At 43.5% G+C, this 18771-nt stretch overlaps 1 protein-coding gene across 3 annotated transcripts in view; it reads left to right on the top strand.

Annotated features, from left to right (window-relative positions):
* PIGN (phosphatidylinositol glycan anchor biosynthesis class N) overlaps window positions 1-18771 on the top strand; it is an 862819-nt gene that overhangs the window by 273067 nt on the left and 570981 nt on the right. For all 3 annotated transcript variants that reach the window (XM_085606885.1, XM_085606886.1, XM_085606884.1), the window contains one exon: window positions 15718-15810. In XM_085606885.1, coding sequence (XP_085463011.1) covers window positions 15718-15810 — 93 coding nt within the window. The remainder of the gene's footprint in view (window positions 1-15717; window positions 15811-18771) is intronic.

Genomic DNA, 18771 nt, shown 5'->3' with positions numbered 1-18771 from the left:
GGCCACATAAGCTGGGATGGTCTGAGACAAGGACAATAAATGCATACAAAATATTCTTAAGTTGTTGTAAAGATGAAGAGTCCACAGTGCCCCGGATATCACTTCCATATGACACATGAGATGCATTTAGTCTGGTAGATTTTAGGCATAGCTTTCGGCGGCTTATTGCACAATCGTGTAACAAAATCAAATATTGTTGAGCCAGACCTCTTATAAAGATGTTTCTTGAGGTCCAGAAGCTGTGTATGTTTTTCAGTTTATAAAGCTACTACACTAACTTAGTCACTTCACTCAGATTATATAGTAAAATAAACTCATAATTAAGTTCAAACATACCAAAATGATTCAAACCTATCATATATGGAAATATTTGTAACAATGTCAGTGATTATTACACAAAAATGTTAAACTCTAATTATGGCATACTACCAAAATGTAAAAGTACCTATGTGCAAACTATTTCTAAATATCATTAAAACAAAATCACTTTAAAAAATCTAAGACCTTAATAATGTCAAATGTAAAAATTAACAGTTGATGGACAGAGTGCAAAACAATGTCATACATGCACTCCAGTACAGAGATCTGGGCCTAAATCCATAGTTTTTTTACTCACCATGCCGTTCCAGTTTGAACCCAGCCATATGCAAATCAGTCTTGACCCTGTGCCTCATGGGAACAGTCCAGCCCGAACTGCCAAGCCAGGTCCTCCCTGGACAGGAAACAAGCATCCTAGGACCGGTTTCAGGGTTTCACCCCTCTTCAGCCAGGATAGCTTGATTCCAGTGGTATGGAGAGCACGGGACCCACGTTTGGTCATTCCCTCCCCACTCGGGGTGACAAATGCAAAAACAACAGTTGATGGGCAGAATGCAGAACAATGTCATACATTCACCCCAGTACAGAGATCTGGGCCTAAATCCATAATTTTTTTGCTCACCATGCCGTTCCAGTTTGAACCAAGCCATATGCAAATCAGTCTTGACCCTGTGCCTCATGGGAACAGTCAAGCCTGAACTGCCAAGCCATGTCCTCCCTGGACAGGAAACAAGCATCCTAGGACTGGTTTCGGGGTTTCACCCCTCTTCAGCCAGGATAGCTTGATTCCAGTGGCATGGAGAGCACGGGACATCTCATGGGCACCAGCTGTCCCTTTTGAGCACGCTATGGCTACGATAGAGCCTGGAAAAAACAATCTCGGGTTGTGGCTTGAATGGCAGTAAGGCCTAGCCTAATAACATCAAATACTAAAAATATGCCAATACTGCACTTTTTTCAGAACATAGCTTTTCACAACGTGTAATGACTTAAACAATAACACTGGTGGCTACTTTTTCTGTCAGATTTAATCAAAAAGTTCACTCACATTACATTGAATGTTTTACGAAAATTGTACCACAAACCTAAAAACACATCTCATAGTGGTGTCCACATTATTTAAAGAACATATATTTACTTTTGTGTATTTTAGACACCTCCTAACATATTATAACAATGGCAAAATACAAAACAGACACTCATTGCTCATTCATACCCATTCAACCAGTTCTTATCACTTTGGCACAATAAAACGAACACAGATGGCATTACATACAAAAACAGAGACCATCGACATAAATAATATTGGTGATTCTTTTGAAAAACTTGAACTCTGTTTTTTAATTGTGACTGATAGATTGGCCTCGAAAAATAAGGTCTACGCGTTTCGAATCCCTTTTCTTGCTGGGACCCTCGTCAGGACCAGTGATCACTAAAAGAAACAAACAGAACTCTGTTTACTCAATGGCCTGCCTACCCATTTGCCTCAAGCCTCTGGCCGTGCTTGTATCACTTACCTGCATCTCAATGCAGTGGAAATCAGGGGTATTAGACATCCAACCTCTACCTGGAAGGAAACAATTAATATCTAGTCTTATTTTCACTAGAATTGTTTCATACTTTTTACAATCTGATTATCTAGCTGTTCGGACACCATGTAAGTCCCGTAATCTTACTTGAGGTGCCCGTGGGGCATGCAGACACGACAAGGCTAGCTCTGGAGAGCGATTGGGACTACGATATTACCACTTAGGTATAACATTAAATTGTAGAAACATGGTTAAAGACTTTCCCTTAAAAGCATTAAGTTTTTCCATGTCATTTCATTGCCATTAGCAGACGCTTAATGTGCGAGGTAAAATGCGGCTGACGAGTATTTAAAATTTCGAGGCAAGAAGATTTGATCATTCTAATAAAGTTTTTCAAGTCAATTCAATCAAGCAAGGCTTAGCCACAGCAAACAGACTATGAACTCCAACTCCCAGAAACACGATGGAGTCGCGCGCGACACACGTCACGCGGTTAGCAAAAGCCGGAAAAGACGGGCGAGATCGAAAAGAAGCAGAATAGATGACACGTCGGACGATCACCATTCAAAGGTAAGACGCAAGTTTGGTCTCAACTGAAGATTAATGAATGGAAGGTGTGACAGCACGCCACTTTGCCTTTTAAATGATCTCTAGAGATAAATCCTCAACTCTTGATTTCATGTTTGGCTTTTAGATTGATGAGGCTAATTCAATTGGCAGAACTGGAAATTATGCCGTCCCACAGACCAAGATCCAGCACAAGGTACCCTACAGCAATGATTACCTCTTTAAAATGCACACCCATGATCGCAACCACACTAACACGACCACTTATCCATTTAACAGGTCTTCGGTACCACACACGACTCGTGTCTGCATGCCCCACGGGCACCTCAAGTAAGATTACGGGACTTACATTGTGTCCGAACAGCTAGATAATCAGATTGTAGAAAGTATGAAACAATTCTAGTGAAAATAAGACTAGATATTAATTGTTTCCTTCCAGGTAGAGGTTGGATGTCTAATACCCCTGATTTCCACTGCATTGAGATGCAGGTAAGTGATACAAGCACGGCCAGAGGTTTGAGGCAAATGTGTAGGCAGGCCATTAAGTAAACAGAGTTCTGTTTGTTTCTTTTAGTGATCACTGGTCCTGACGAGGGTCCCAGCAAGAAAAGGGATTCGAAACGCGTAGACCTTATTTTTCGAGGCCAATCTATCAGTCACAATTAAAAAACAGAGTTCAAGTTTTTCAAAAGAATCACCAATATTATTTATGTCGATGGTCTCTGTTTTTGTATGTAATGCCATCTGTGTTCGTTTTATTGTGCCAAAGTGATAAGAACTGGTTGAATGGGTATGAATGAGCAATGAGTGTCTGTTTTGTATTTTGCCATTGTTGTAATTTGTTAGGAGGTGTCTAAAATACACAAAAGTAAATATATGTTCTTTAAATAATGTGGACACCACTATGAGATGTGTTTTTAGGTTTGTGGTACAATTTTCGTAAAACATTCAATGTAATGTGAGTGAACTTTTTGATTAAATCTGACAGAAAAAGTAGTCACCAGTGTTATTGTTTAAGTCATTACACGTTGTGAAAAGCTATGTTCTGAAAAAAGTGCAGTATTGGCATATTTTTGGTATTTGATGATACGATAGAGCCTGGCATTCTGGGTTCACTCGAGGCTCCCGGGGCGTAGCAATCCTTATGCGCCGCAACCTTCCCTTTACATTGATGACGGTCACTAACGACCCCCAAGGATGCTTCAATTGCCCTTACCGGATCTGTGGGAGGCGTTGCCCTCAACCTGCTCTCCATATACTCCCCTCCGTCAGTGCACACCCCCAAACCTTACACGCACCACAGACCTAATTGCTTCGCTGCCCCCCGGGTTGATGATCATTGGTGTAGATTTCAATGCAGTTATGTGCCCAAACCTTGACAGCACAAGCCCACAACCTACCATGAGAGCCACTCATGCACGACTTCTCACCAACTGGGCAAGCGCATTAGCGATATGCGACACCTGGAGAGTTTGGCACCCCCAGATCAGGCAATACACTCACACATCAGCGGCGCATCACGCGCACGCACGCACACACGCATTGACCATATTTTTATGCCTGTGCTTGACTGTCAGAAAGTTAGACACGTCTCTATCCTTCCTGTGGGCATATCTGATCACTCGCCTATCCTCCGATCTGGAGGTTCTATGCGTGGTTCCTCCAGGATAAAAATCTTAAAAAGGTGGTGGGGACGGAACTCCAACAATACTTTTTCACTAATTGTGAGTCGGTTTTCTCCCCGAATACTCTGTGGGAAGCTGGTAAAGCCGTTAACCGCGGCTTTGCCAAAGGGCAACTCAAGCTCAAACGTTTGTCCCAAGATGCTCGAATCACTCAACTGGATGGCCAAGCGCCCCTCCTTGAAGGTCAGATGGCTGCCCAATAAGATGACACAAGTGAGAGACAACTCAAGCTCTTGCGAGAAGAAATCAATCACATCGCCATGGAGGCAGCCAAAACACTTTTGAGATCCTCTGTAGCCAGGGTATCCGGGTGGGGAGATAAAAACAGGAAACTCCTGCATTGTATAGCTACCTATCCAATGGCCAACCGTATCATCCTGGAGATCGCAGATCCAGAAGGTGCCACGCATAATGTATCCTCGGCGATAGCCCAGACCTTCCCCGCCTACTATTCCAAACTCTATACAAGGCAGCAACCCGAGCTTTCTCTCTCCACCTTGATCAACTCAACACACCTCCAACTCCCTCGCTTAAGCCAAACAGAGGCCCTAGACTAAGACCGCCCCATTACCTGGAAAGAAATCAATGAGGCCATAGCACGCTCTGCTCCAGGTAAAATCCCGGGTCCTGATAGTTTCCCTCAAGAATACTATGCCGCCTTTCGGGAGACTCTGGTTCCACACTTGTTGGGCACCTATGCTGAAGCGGTCGAGAGGGGCTCCTTTCTACTGTAGACAGACGCCGCCACTAATGTGGTAATCTCCAAAACACAACCCCCCTCAGTACACTGCACTGATTACCGGCCAATTTCCCCCATAAACATGGAGGTCAAAATCTTTGACTCGATTCTAGCCCACCGTCTGAAACCTTACCTCTCCAAATTGGTCCACCCCGACCATTGTGGCTTTATGCTATCCCGGGGTACTAGACATTGTCTCAGGTGCCTCCACGTTGCCTTGACACACCACCACACAATAACCCCTTACTTAGCACTTTTCCTTATTGACTTTGAAAAGGCGTATGATTTAGTAGGTTGGCGATACCTAGAGGACGTTCTGGTTGAGGTCGGCCTGGGCCAGCACTTCCGCAATCTGGTTAAGGTGCTCTACTCTCAACCACACGCACGAGTTCTAGTCAATGGAGCTCTTTCGGAATCCTTTTGTATTGAATGGGGCACAAGACAGAGCTGTCCCCTCTCGCCGCTCCTCTTTGCCCTGCTAATGGAGCCCTTGGCATGCCTTGTGCGCTCTGACACTCGTATTCAAGGTTGGAGATGGCCTAACTCCACGGAGGACAAAATCGCGCTATATGCCGATGATGTTCTTATCTTCTTGGCCGAGCCAGACCAATCTGGCCCTCGCTGCCTCCGAGCCCTGCACCTCTTCGGGCAGGTCTCCGGTCAGAAGCTAAACTCTAGTAAATCTGTCCTGGTCCCCTTCCACCTGTCCAGAGACTGTATCGACTGGCAGTCCATGATACCCATCAGAAGGCTGTCATTTAAATATTTGGAAATCTGGGAGGCCCTATTACCTGATCTCGCCTGGTCTCTCAATGTTACTCCACTGATGCAGAAGGTCCTGGCAGACCTCAACAAATGGCGATCATTTCTGCTGAATCCCCTGGGCAGAATAGCCCTCTTTAAAATGATGATACTCCCCAAATTCCTCTGCCAGCTCCAAAACACCCCATTTTAATTCCCACGATCCTGATTTAGGGAGCTTGATAGCCTGACCACTAAATTTCTATGGGGTGGACAGAGACCCCGCCTGGCCCTATCCCTGTGCCGGGTTCCTCCCTTCGATGGCGGGTTGGGCATGACCAATTTAAATTTATATTATCTGGCGACTCGCCTACTCACAATCCATGACTGGTTCAATGGAGGTTGGTCGGATCAGCATTTAGACTGGAACTGGGTCTACCCAGGATCCAGGCGATGATGTATGGAGGACCTATCCCCAAGACAATGCCAACGGTGACGCAAGCCGTTCTCCTGGCCTGGCGCGCCTCCCTACAACACACCCAATGGATGAATAAACTGACTCAATACACACCACTCTGGTCGGGGACTGAGCTTAGAGAGGTCAGTGCACAGAAAGGATTTCAGCCGCTGGACCTCATTGGTATCTCGCAGCTTGGGGATGTCTGGACGGATGACCATATGCATACTTTTCAAGGCTTACAAACCTTTTACTCCCTACACCCCTTGCAATTCTATAGATATTTGCAACTGCGCCATGCCCTTTACATCCACATCACCCAGGGCGCATCCCTGCCATTATACAGTCCTCCGGAGGCGCAAATTATGACAGGCAACCTGGGGAGAGGGGGTGTCTCTCGTATCTATTTCTCTCTCACCAACAACATGCCTAACACTTTACTCCGATTGAGAAACCTATGGGAGCACTGGGTGGGGGCCCTTGAGGAGGAATACTGAAGAGACTCCTTAATGGCACCCAAAACAGTCACCGGCTCTGCCTGGTTCAAGTATACTACCTTCATGCTGCCTACCCAACACCCAAACGCATCTTTAGCGCTGGTATGAGGGCAGATGCCTCCTACGCGCGCTGCAACCACGACTCGGCTGACTCCTTCCACATGGTATGGGCCTGTCCTGTCATTGCGTGCTATTGGGACTCCATAGAGAAGGAACTCACAGAGGTCCTGTGCTGGGAAGTGCCACATAATCCCCTAAATACACTCATAGGTATCACAGATGGACTCGACGGCTCCCGAGCTGACAAACGCTTCCTCACCACTGCCACAATGGTGGCCAAACGTGACATTGCTGCTAGCTGGATAAATCCAGTACCCCCGAGCGTAGCGAAATGGGGTTGAGGGGTGGACTGGTGCACTGCGCAGGAGAAACCACTGCTCGAAGCCAGAGGATGTCCAGCTAAATACCGGAAGGTTTGGGGCAAAAGGCTGGGGCAGATAGACTGAATATGTCTTCCTTGGACTTGTGTTTATTGAGCGGAGCACCATGGGTCCGTATGCTACTCACCGCCTTCCTCTATATATGTTTATATTCTGGTCTTTGTTTAAAAAACCAATAAAATTGTTTATAAAAAAAAACACATTTCAGTAATAAATATATGTGCAAAAAAAACAACTCTAAAATTTTGTCAGGTAGCTTCACTTGCTAATAAGCATTGACGTATCAATTAAAACGTATTGCATGATAAGGCACTATACATTTTGGGAAGTACATAAGGATTACATGTAGCATAACTAGCAAGATTTGAGTCATCTCAAAGTGCAATGGAAAGGCATTTTTTCTAATCAAACGAGCAAAATATATATATATATATATATAGCAAGACAGTGCAAAAATTAGAGGAGCAGATGTATCCTATTTAGCTATGTGGAAGGCAATTGCTTTCCCCATAATCTTGAAAGCAGGGATAATCCATTTTTCCTGGACATATAATATGGTGGACAGAATGTCAAAAATGTATTTCAGTCTTTGGAGTTTTTTTAGCAACAGCTGCCATAAGATGTAAGCACTTGAACCTAGTTCATTTATCAATAAAAGTTGCCATCCCAATCTTCAGCTAGAGTGATTTGGCAAACCAGCACACTCAATATGATCTGTTTTGAACAAAGGAATATGTTTATGTCCTAAGATATTTTCTGTAAGTCTGCCCTGAGAAGTTTCAAGCAATGTAGTAATGCCCACCATCTGCCAATAAGATTTTTTAGTGCACGAGCCATAGTAGTTGTAATAAGGTTTGGGGAATTTTAATAATACAGAAATCTTATTTTGTTAGAGGTTGACTGTACATTCAAAAGCCAAAGTTTTTGTGCATTATTGATGGACAAAATCTCTTGCAGGGTAGATCTGTGATGTCCCAAAATAGTGTTCAACCAAAGCCGTTAAGCCAGTACATTAATGACATATATTTTGCTATAAGAGTCATAATAGATGGGATTCTGTAATCCATGTATAAACGGCAATCTCTAGTTTCTTTGTAATCGGCAACTTGTGACGCACCCAGTCGCCGCTTGTAAGAAACGATGTCGGAACTCGACTATTATAAGTTATTACAGTTGAGTTCTGACTTCACAATGCCTACTGCCAGAGCCAGCAGCCAAGATGAAAGGTGGGTCAAGTCACTGAGCATAATTGAAGCAGCTGTTTAAAGCAAGGAAAACAGAATGTTGCTTTTCTTTTTTCCGCTCGATTTTAATAGCTTACAATGACAAGCAGAGAGAATATTTTTATTTTTTGCACTCCTTAGAGAAAAGCTAGAATCCTTCTGCATGTTTGTACACATTCCAAACTACTGCAGCTTTTTTTTTTTTTAAAACAAAAACTTACTTGTATTGAACTGTTTCTAATATCTGTTTGCAACAGATATCTTTGATGTATTTAATTTTGCACTAGACATTGTATTTTTATTCTTCATATTTGCAAACATGCTCGCTCTTTCATATGAAAGAGTTACACACCAAGGTTTTAAGTGGTTTGTATGGAAAGGTGATAGTGTGACCATGTATTATATGGGATAAAGTACACGTTGGCATACATTATAAGGATATTGTCAGTCACCTCGGAGTTCCATAACCTTTTAAATGAACTCGGCCTTTGGTCTTGTTCCTCTTTATGGTTATGGAATTCCTTGGTGACTTGCCATATCTTTATAATGTACGGGCAGTGTATACTTTATCCCTTATACGTATTCCTAGTCTCCATATCAGCGGCCAATAGAACGGGGGGCTAGCTCGAAGGTAGGCATAATAGATTCATAGGGAAACAATTTTCTTCCTCCTGTGGCTTATCTATATTGGCTATCCTCCATATTTCTCTGGTATGTGGAATTTATATGTGTTGGAAAGTTGATTATTAGTAGTGGTAAATATTCATCTACCACTGGCTGGCACAACCACAGCCTCAGAATAGGTCTCAGAGAATGATTCCCATGCTCAACCCTTGATAGCTTGGCTGCGAGCAGGCAGGCTTAACTTCAGAGACAGGTATGTAAAGCATTTAAAAACACCAATTCAGTAAATAATTAAGACAAAACTCACAATATAAATCCAACACCAATTTATGAAAATAGGAAATATTTTTATCTTTAAAATGGCACCAAAAAGAAATCCAATTTAGGGAACCGGAAATATGGATTTTTAATGTTTTCGCACTATATAACACATAGATACCTATAGCACCTATTGGGACATCTGGTCTCACTAGACTAGGACAAAGTCAAAGTTTCAGTTTGTCCGCGATGGATCCCTTTGCTGTTACCTTCAGGGTAGGCCTCGGTCAAAGTTCAACCTTTGGACTTAGAAACTTTTCTGGAGCTTTTTCTGCCGGGTCTCTCGATGCTCTTCAGCAGTCCGGGTTTGGTGAGGGCTCACCGGCTTGCTTTTCAGGGAGCTCACGGTCAAACTCTGGTAGTCCGACCTCCAGAGATTTTCAGCGGGATGAACCAGCAGGGTAGGCCGGCTAGCGGTTCAAGGTCGCTGGTTTGGCTCTCGCTGTTGAGACGGCCCCCCTCTGGAGCTTTTTTCCAAAGCTCTCCATATTTCTGTAGCTTCTTCCTGAAGTTCCTCTGGGCGTTTCAAAGTGCCAAAACACAATCCAACATTCTGAAATCTCCAAGATGGTCCTAGAAAGTTTGGGACTTCAGTTCCCACAATCCCTCTTGGACAAAGCCTCTACAAATCCACTGGACGCACTCCTGGCTTGGGATTCTTGGTGTTGATGGTCCAGGTGAGCTCTGTTAACCTGTGACTTGCAGGGAGTCTACTCTTTATTCCTCTTAAAGCAAGTTAGGTCCACAGGTCTGTAGTTCCAGATTATGCAGCAGGCACAGTCAGTCAGAGTGAAAATCAAACTTCTAGCATGGACCCTTCTTCTTCTCTTGGTTTCATGCAGCAGATCTGAGTGGCTCTGCCCATCTCAGATACTTATTCAGTGTACCATGGGGTCAAGCAGGAGGGCACTCCTGTCCAGCGAGGTGCAGGGCAACACCCCAGAGCATGACCACTTTTGCCAAAGTTTGGCAAAATGGTCTCCCAGAGAGCACTATTCCTCCAAAATTCAATGTGGCTGAAATCTCAGCAGAAGAGCAAGAACTAGTTAAAAAGACCTTCAGTATGGCTCATTTCCATAGCTCTCCTCCATCTGACATCTGCAAATTCCTTCCTTAAGCCTGTCATCTGGCTGAGTTCAGAGGGGATGCAGGTGGATGGGCCTGGCTTTTTTTGCTTGCCCCCTTTTTCCTTTGAAGCTCATGGTTTATGACCCCTCCCCCCTGTTCTGGCATTCCTGTGTAGCAGAGCCCTCTCATACTAGATAGCCTTTCTCTCTGGGTACCACTTATTACTTCATCAAAGCAGCCTGGCTAATCCTGTTAACTCTGACCAATCAGGGGAGACCACAGGAAGGCTGAATTTTGGCTGACAGACAACGTTTTATAACTTCTTTTCTGTACATTGCAGGATAAATTCAACAATAGCATATTGTTGGATTTATCAATAAGCCCTAGTCCTTAAATTATATTTTTCGGTAATCCTTAGCATCACTTATGAGCTCATAAATTATTGCATTGTTAACCTATGTGGCTGGGGATCTACAATGGGGAAAATGAAATGTCTGATTTCTCCAACACCAGGGCCTATAAAACATATTTTATAGGGACCCTGCTTATTGATACATAACCCCCACCCCTGGGACACCCAGGGGAGACTTTAAGGGTTCTGTATATGCAGAAATAATAAAGATCCTCACTTCACAGTGCTCCTAGCACTAAAGTAGATTTTGGCAAGCATGGGGGAAGTGAAATGTGCATTTTCTCTATTCCTTGGGCATATAAAACATATTTTATCAGGGGCCTCTTTATAAGTACCTGACCCCTCCCCCCCGGGACACCTAGGGGAACCCCTTGGGGGTACCTAATATGCCAAAATATTGTGGCTTATCAATTTTTAAGTGCCCATACTACCAAAGTCGAGTTTGGGCACAATTTACATTTAAAAGCAGACCTGCCACCGAGTGCTGCTTTTAAAATGACCTGAGGCTTCCCGCAGTTTGTACATTCAAGTACAGAAAGGGCTGCTGGTCTCTTTCATCCCCCTGCTCTAATATGTACTAAGGGCGTATAGGGTATGTGATGCCAAACATATGGGTATCCTAACACATACTGTACCCTAATGTGTGTGTGTGTTTCCACTGTGTTTTCGTCATGGCACTGACCCTGGGCTTGGATAAGCAGAGGAAAAGATCCTGTGATTGGCACCCATAGTTTTTGCTGACTGGTACTGATGGTAACTGACTCTGATCAGAGTCAGTTACCACCAGTACCAGTCAGCAAAAACTGTAGGTGCCCAGGGTGCAGGATGACTTTGCAACAATATGAACTCCCTCAAATATACAAATATATATATATCTCCAAGGACAGACGAAGACACATGTCTGTGGAATTTATTTTGTTGGTAGTTTATTTTCTCACGGACCAAAACATCAAACACATTTCAGCTATTACTAGACTTTCTCTCTCTATATTTTTATTTATTAAATGCAAAATATGTTCATTCTTAAATAGTCAGATTCCTCAAATGCAAAATTATACCAATGTGTTAGGGAGCCAAAAAACATCTTAGTCCCATATATGTATCTAGGTACATAAAAATGTTGATACATTATAAAAGTACCCAAAATATTTCTGCTGTTTTCTTGCTTTTTCTTATGGATATTTCTTCCCACTGATTCCTCACCTTATGATATCTCATCTTATAAATATTACCCAGATGCAACTCCAACCGCAAATCTGTCTTTTCTGGAGTCAACAAATTTGGGCTACATAATGGACAATGGTTGTTTGCATCATTTCCTGTTCTCTGTGCCTTACCAACACTAGTTTGGAACTCTTCTTTGGTATTTACTGATATTCCCCACAAATTCTATGAAAGCAGTTAGGTCAAATATCACCTCCTGAGGTCTAGGAATTGACGCCCTGTCAACAGTGTAGAAAGAAAATGCTTTATTGGACTCCCTCAACATTTGTGTGAGCTGTCTGGCCCTAACCACAATCTTTCATCCTGCCTCTGAAATCTAAAGGGTGTAATATTCCAAGTCGTGTTTAGCTCTGACTTGTAAGGACACCTTCAAATGGATTCTCTCATCTTCTTCAGGCAAGTTCCCTGAAATGAATCAATAGCCAAAGGTCACTTCTCATAAGAAGCACAAAAAAAGATTATAGATAGAGAAGTCTTCCTCTTCTGTGAAGAAACAATATTTCTCCTGAGACCATTATAAGAGCTAGCTGAGCCGTTTTATGACATAGGTCTCCTGGAGTCTCTTCTAGTTTTCAAGAGACCTAAACTGGAGTTTCTGACTTCATTTACCAACCCCTCTCAGGTCATGGCATTTTCGGCATATCATGCTGAAAATCTTCAGGACTGCCGCTCAACCCTCTGGGCCAGATTCTGAAAGTTCAGCATTACTGGCAGCTCCAACCCAAATCCCATACAACTTCACTTCTCCACAGCTTCCAGCCAAGGCTCTGCTTCCAATGATTCTCCTCGACGCGGACAACAAACTTGTCCCAAGTGCCACACTTGGAGTTGTTTTTGTCACTGCCTCAGCTTTTGAAGGTAGTATCAAACTACAGGAGGTAGCCCATAAACCACAGGGAGACTGGGGCAATAATTGGTAACATACAACAGTATCTCGTACAAGGGTATCATTCAATGGCTGAGCGAGTCAGGTGAGCAGCGACAAATCAATCAGTAGTCAAGAGAGCTCCAAGGTGCTGCTCGAGGAATCGTCAGTCAGGGGTCAGAGCGCTGTAGCCGGCATGACCGCTCTGACCCCTGACTGCCGATTCCTCGAGCAGCACCTTGGAGCTCTCTTGCCTACTGATAGATTTGTCGCTGCTCACCTGACTCGCTCAGCCGTTTGCTTGGGACATCGAGTGCCCCTCCGTATTGAGCCCAACCGTGAATGTTTACACTGCATATCAAATATCACGTAACCTGGTCCTGATGATGGCCTAACACATCTACAGGCCGAAACGCAGTCGACTCCCCCAGCGCAAATCTTGGCGCTTCCACCAAACGAATACCCTATTCAAATCAGTATAATTTTGTAATAATTACTGTTGGGGTATTCCAAATGTAAAGAAATTGTTTTAACTTCACATGCCTTGTTGCGCCCACCGCAAATCGCTGTATATACCACATCACGTGTCACTTGCGCCGTCACTCAAACCTCACGAGCACTTGTGCACAGTATCTTTATGGTTACATGTCATTTAATGTAACGCAGTGCTATCGCCTCATGTGCCTGTACATATGAATATCAATATGTCCAACATGTTCTTTGATTGAAATACAAATCATTTTCATAAGAAAAATGTCTCCCTGGATTTCTCCTCCTTCGGATTCAGTCCAATGCAATTAACTGTGCCACATGTGCTTGTCAGCTTTTGAAGTCAGTAGAAATTATTTGAGTAGCTGTGGAGAAGATCACAGATTTTTATAAGGATCAGTCTCTTGCTTAATCCCTTCCCACAGCCCAGAGTTGCATGGATGGAACAAATCTTTGAATTATATTCTGATTCACTTGGAGTGCCTAACCTGTGTTTTGGCCATCAAAAAGATGATGGATTGATCCTGGGATTAATCTCAGCCTCTGGCATTCGCTTGGGCTGCAGCACAATCCTTTGTTTTTCACCCACCATGCCACCTCTGCTTGGACCTAGTCATATGCAAACCTGTCTTGATTCTGCTCCTATGGAAGCAGTCCAGCCCGAACTACCAAGACAGGTCCTCCCTGAACCAGTGCACAAGCAACCCAGAACAGTTTTCGCCCGTTATAGGGATCATTAGCCAGTTATAGCACAGTGAGCACATGACCCAGGTACGGGCATACTTGTCACACTTAGGGCCTCACAAACAAGATGATGGATGGAATGCTTGAATTAATCGCAGTCACTAGCAGTTGCTCAGATGCAGATCTATCACTCTTCCATCTTTCTTTCCCCCTTCTTATAACTTAAAGAATGAGGACCAGCTGCACAGGCTGAAGTCCACTAGGTTGATCGAATTAGATCAGATTTAGTTGATGACCAACTCTCTGTGGGTTTGCCAGGGTTAAGAAAGGCAAAGTGCTGACTAACACCCTCATTAAGAGTCAAGCAGAGCAGAATTACCCCATGGAATTCCGCTTCGCCTGCTTCCAAGTGGCTCAGTTTTCCCACACCCATTTTTTCTGTGTGAGAGAATCAGATCCGATTTGACAGTGCTGTAATTTTGCATTGTAATATCACATGAGGGTTTGGCTACAGCAGCAGCCAATCCTCGCTCCCTATTTTTGTCTGACGGTGGAGCATACAGTGCTCCTCCTGCCAGTAAGCACCTCCCCCTTTCCTGAAGGATGGCCACTTGTTTGCATTACATACCTGTGCAAAACATTATTGTCTGGCAGCTCTGGTGCAGGCTGATGGATACTTCTGGTGGGCTGTACTACATGATTTCTTTAGCTAATCAGCATTACTGAGTCCCATCACCTGTTGAGTAATGTGCTCAACAGGTGATGGGAGGAATCGGTGGAAAGAAGTTTCCATTAAAATTACAATTTACTAAACCTTCAGTAACAGAATTTAAGATGGATACTTTTTCTTTCAGTCCTCCTTTCTTCCCTGCTGAGATCATGCTGTTGCCATTCAAATTGTGACTATTGTTGTTATATCGCCTGCTGTTATGAAGCTCTTTCAGTTCCCTTCAGCGTGTGTTAGTTGGGCTCACGGTGTTCACTTCTTGGGTCTGCAGAGCTGTGCCTCGCGTTGCTCGGCGCAGCCTGATGGCGCTAGAGAGCTGTTTATTAGGAAACAGTTTCCACATCCAGGCTGTTGCCTGGAGACATTCACAACATGAGGACTCAGTGGGCAGATATAGGGTCTAATTCACAAACTGCACGTTTGAGTAAGTTTACACTTTTGAGTAAGTTTTGGCAGTCACAAATTACACTTTCACACTAATTTATACTTTTGTAGTAAGGCCAGGACTACAAATTGCCAAACACTGTTATTACAACACCCTCCCATATTTTAATCCTTTATGAAATCATTTTAAGTTAAATTATTTAAACCAGTTAAAAATATGATTAAATATAAACTAATTTAAGGAAAACATATAAAAAACAGTGCATATTTATTATTTAATTATAAAATATTTAATATCCTGTTTTCAATTCGCAAAGTAGCATAACAATAAACGTTACCAGTGATTGGCCATGTGTATTGCTGGACTTACTACAAAAGTGTAAGTTTACTACAAAATTGTAAGTTACAAAAGGTAAGTTTGTGAACACTGAAACATACTAAACATACTCAAAAGGGTAAACTTACTAACAAGTGTAAGTTACCTTTGTGAATCAGGCCCATAGTATCCACCAGCAATATTGTTACCAGAAAGTAACTTCTCGATTTCTTTCCATGAATAATCGGAGTGGACTGCTGTGACAATGTAAAGCTGAAATGTTCAAAAGTGACTTTTCAAACTTGGCATGACTTCTATTAACGCATGTTGCACTCATGTGCACTTTTCATTGATTGAAATATGTGAACATTTTTACCTGTTTAGTCATTTTGGGTTTTCTATATCTGCAGGGGATGTTGCCTGTCGAGTACCTTAACAACAGCGATCGCTTCAAAGCAGAGAGCATGGCTGCCAATGCTCTTCAGATTTTGGCGCAGTTCAACGTAAGTAAATTATTATTTGCAGTAGTTAATTTGTAAAATAAAAAGTGTCGGGGCTCTTCTCAGAAGGCAGTGCTGACAGGAGAAATGCTGGTGCAAGCTGCCTTCTGACTAGAGCCCCGGCACTTATTAACCTGGAGAGGACTTGGCCTATTGAGAAGAGCTGCCGATTTCGGAGCTGGAGAACCCGGTTCGAGTCTTGGCGTGGCTCAACTTCCTTTGAGTCTATGGAAAATCATGTGCCTTCTAAATAAGTGTGTCCTTAACTGGTACTATAAGCACCGGTGCCGAGGATTAGGTGCCGGTGCTGATCACCGGAAAGCCCCAGCTCAAATTAAGCACTGATTATTCGGAATAGCAGGCTTGGCCAACTGTTTATCAATGCCTATATTTCCTTCTATCTCTGAAAGTGCCGCACACTGTACGTTGATAATGTAGAGAAAATTAAGAACCAGGAACTAAAACTTCTTCTCCTAATTCAAGCTCGTACTTGTACTGCCATTAGGCCAAATTTATTTTCACCTGCTCTCTTGAGTTTTGTTTTCTCCGCAGTGTAGGTACTGATTTGAAATTTGGTAGAAAACCTTAACAAAAATTAAGCGAGCACAGGCAGGTCAGGGCTGTGAGTTTTTCCACCAGACATTTCCCCGGTAGGCTGGAGCCCTTGGAGACCGGTTTTTAGGGCAGGGGATGGGATGGGAGTTTATGGCAGGGGCCGATTTTAAGTGTGGGGGCGCTGCTGGTGCATCTGCCACTTTCTCTGCCTAATCCAGGTAATTACAGTAGGCATGGGGGAGGGTGGGGGGGTAATGAGAGAGAGAGAGAGGACAGACATCAAGGAGAAAGAGAGGAGGAAGGGAGTAAAGCTGGTTTCAACAGATTTACCAGGGATAATTTTGGTTCCCAGTCTGGCCCTACTCGGAGGGTGTCATCTGAGTACTGACACTTGCAGGGCACAAGTTGGGGGTACACGCAGGTAAATGGCGTCCACCCACTATTTTCACGGGGTGGACACTGTCCCCCCGCCAGGAAGTTGGGCCCTATAGAAATACGCTGAACTTGTCCTGGTGTGAGACAGCGGGACACGTTCAGAAGTGCCTGTACATTGTCTGCTTTCAATTCCCAGCAGCAACGTACAGGCAGCCAGGGAGCTTTTTTTTCACCTCCAACTGGGCCGAAGTTAACGGGCCATCAAGCCACCTTTTGTTTGAATATCCTGACTGGGGACGTAATGGGACCTCACATTTAAATGTGAATGCCATGGAGTATTTACACCGATACAATTTCAGTAGCACTGCTTTATGTCTTTTATTGCGCTACGCAACCCAAGGTAGGGTGTCGGAGCTCTTTACATAACATACACATTATACATTGACAATAAATCATGTACATGTGTAAATTAATTTACAAGATGAGTTACATGAAACAGGGTTTCCAGGTGTAGCAGTCACATGTCCTTCATAGCTCACTGTGCTATATTACAAGGATTACAATTTATGAACTGCAGGAAACAAAAGGGTCTCTGTGTTAAAAGCAGTAACCCACTTTACGATCTACATAACATAAAAACTTGTCATCTGCATGTTACGTGATGTGCTTGCAGGAGACACATTAACCTTATACTACTTTGATTCAAATATGGGACTTCACAAAACACAGCTCCCTCCAACAAATGCGTTAAACTCCAGAGTTATCTCACCATTATTACAATTCCCTGAGATATACTGGGCACCTTTACAGCAGATGCCTTAACCCAATCAAATATTTTAAAATGTAGACTTTGCAACCAATTGAGCATACCAGATCTACTGCCATACTTCTCATTGTTACCAATTTCTTTGTGGCAGGGCTTACAAAAATAAATGGATTAGTTGAGGCCCAGATTTTGCGTCGGGATTGTGCCACTTTTTTGGCACAACCATAACACCAAATCTAATTTGTTAAATCTCATAATGTGCTTAAATGTAGTCATGATATACCTGATAATCATATGTGTGAGGTCTTAATATCTGATGTCATTTCCAGTGAGGTCACTTCCTGTGAGGTCGCTTCCAGTGATGTCACATGTAATGTCATGCGTCGTGACATCATGTGCTGTGATGGCACCCTTCATGATTTCACTTGCATACGGCTTAACCTGGTTAGTCCCCCCCCTTCTCTTTTTTAGGACTTGTGCACTGGACACCTGCCTCAGAACAATAGTTGCATCCATTTTGCATGTGCTTCTTCCTCACTTTCCTGTTTTGTGCATGTTGTTTCCTTACTTTCCTGTTTTGCGCCTGATGTTTCCTCACTTTCTTGTTTTGCGCATTCAGTTACTGCTGCGGTGAGTGCAGAACACGAGCAAACACGTAATGGCAGTAGTGCTAAACCAATGATCACTTTTAAGCGGACTCAGATACCTTTAAAGCCCTTTAAAGCACTAGCATGGGCAGGGCCGACCTTGAGCATGGGCGAGCCGGGCGCAGGCCTGGGGTGCCGGATATTCCGAGGGTTGCAGCTCGTCCATCCCACTTGGTCTCAGGTTGGGTCCCGTTAAAGACTTTGTAATCGTCCCTTTATTTACTTCAGTGTTATTGTTAGCACCCAACCTGCCGTCACACAGCAACGACCTCCAACCGCTCTCCCCACCCCCCAACCTTCAACAACCACCAAATTTTCTTTCCACACAGGGCGCTGTCGATGTCAATCTGATTTAGGGATGGCCAGAAGCATAGGGTATAAACGACCCATTAGTGTCTGAAATATGGATGTATCTCTGAGCCTTTCCCAGTTGCTCCTTCAACTGTTTCTTTCCCCCCGTTTGGTCCACAATTGATGAGTTCTTGGTTTCCTTATTTCATGGTTGGTCTCTGTTTATTGTATGCCTCCTTGAGGTCTTTTTATGCCATTCTGCTCACCAATGTTTCCTGATAACGCCGTATACCTTGCATGTTTGTTAAGTATTGTTTTTCAAAGTCCTTA

The sequence above is a fragment of the Triturus cristatus genome, chromosome 5_2 (genome assembly GCF_964204655.1).
Source record: "Triturus cristatus chromosome 5_2, aTriCri1.1, whole genome shotgun sequence".
NCBI classification, from domain to species: Eukaryota; Metazoa; Chordata; class Amphibia; order Caudata; family Salamandridae; genus Triturus; species Triturus cristatus.
This window is presented reverse-complemented; position numbering and strand designations above follow the sequence as displayed.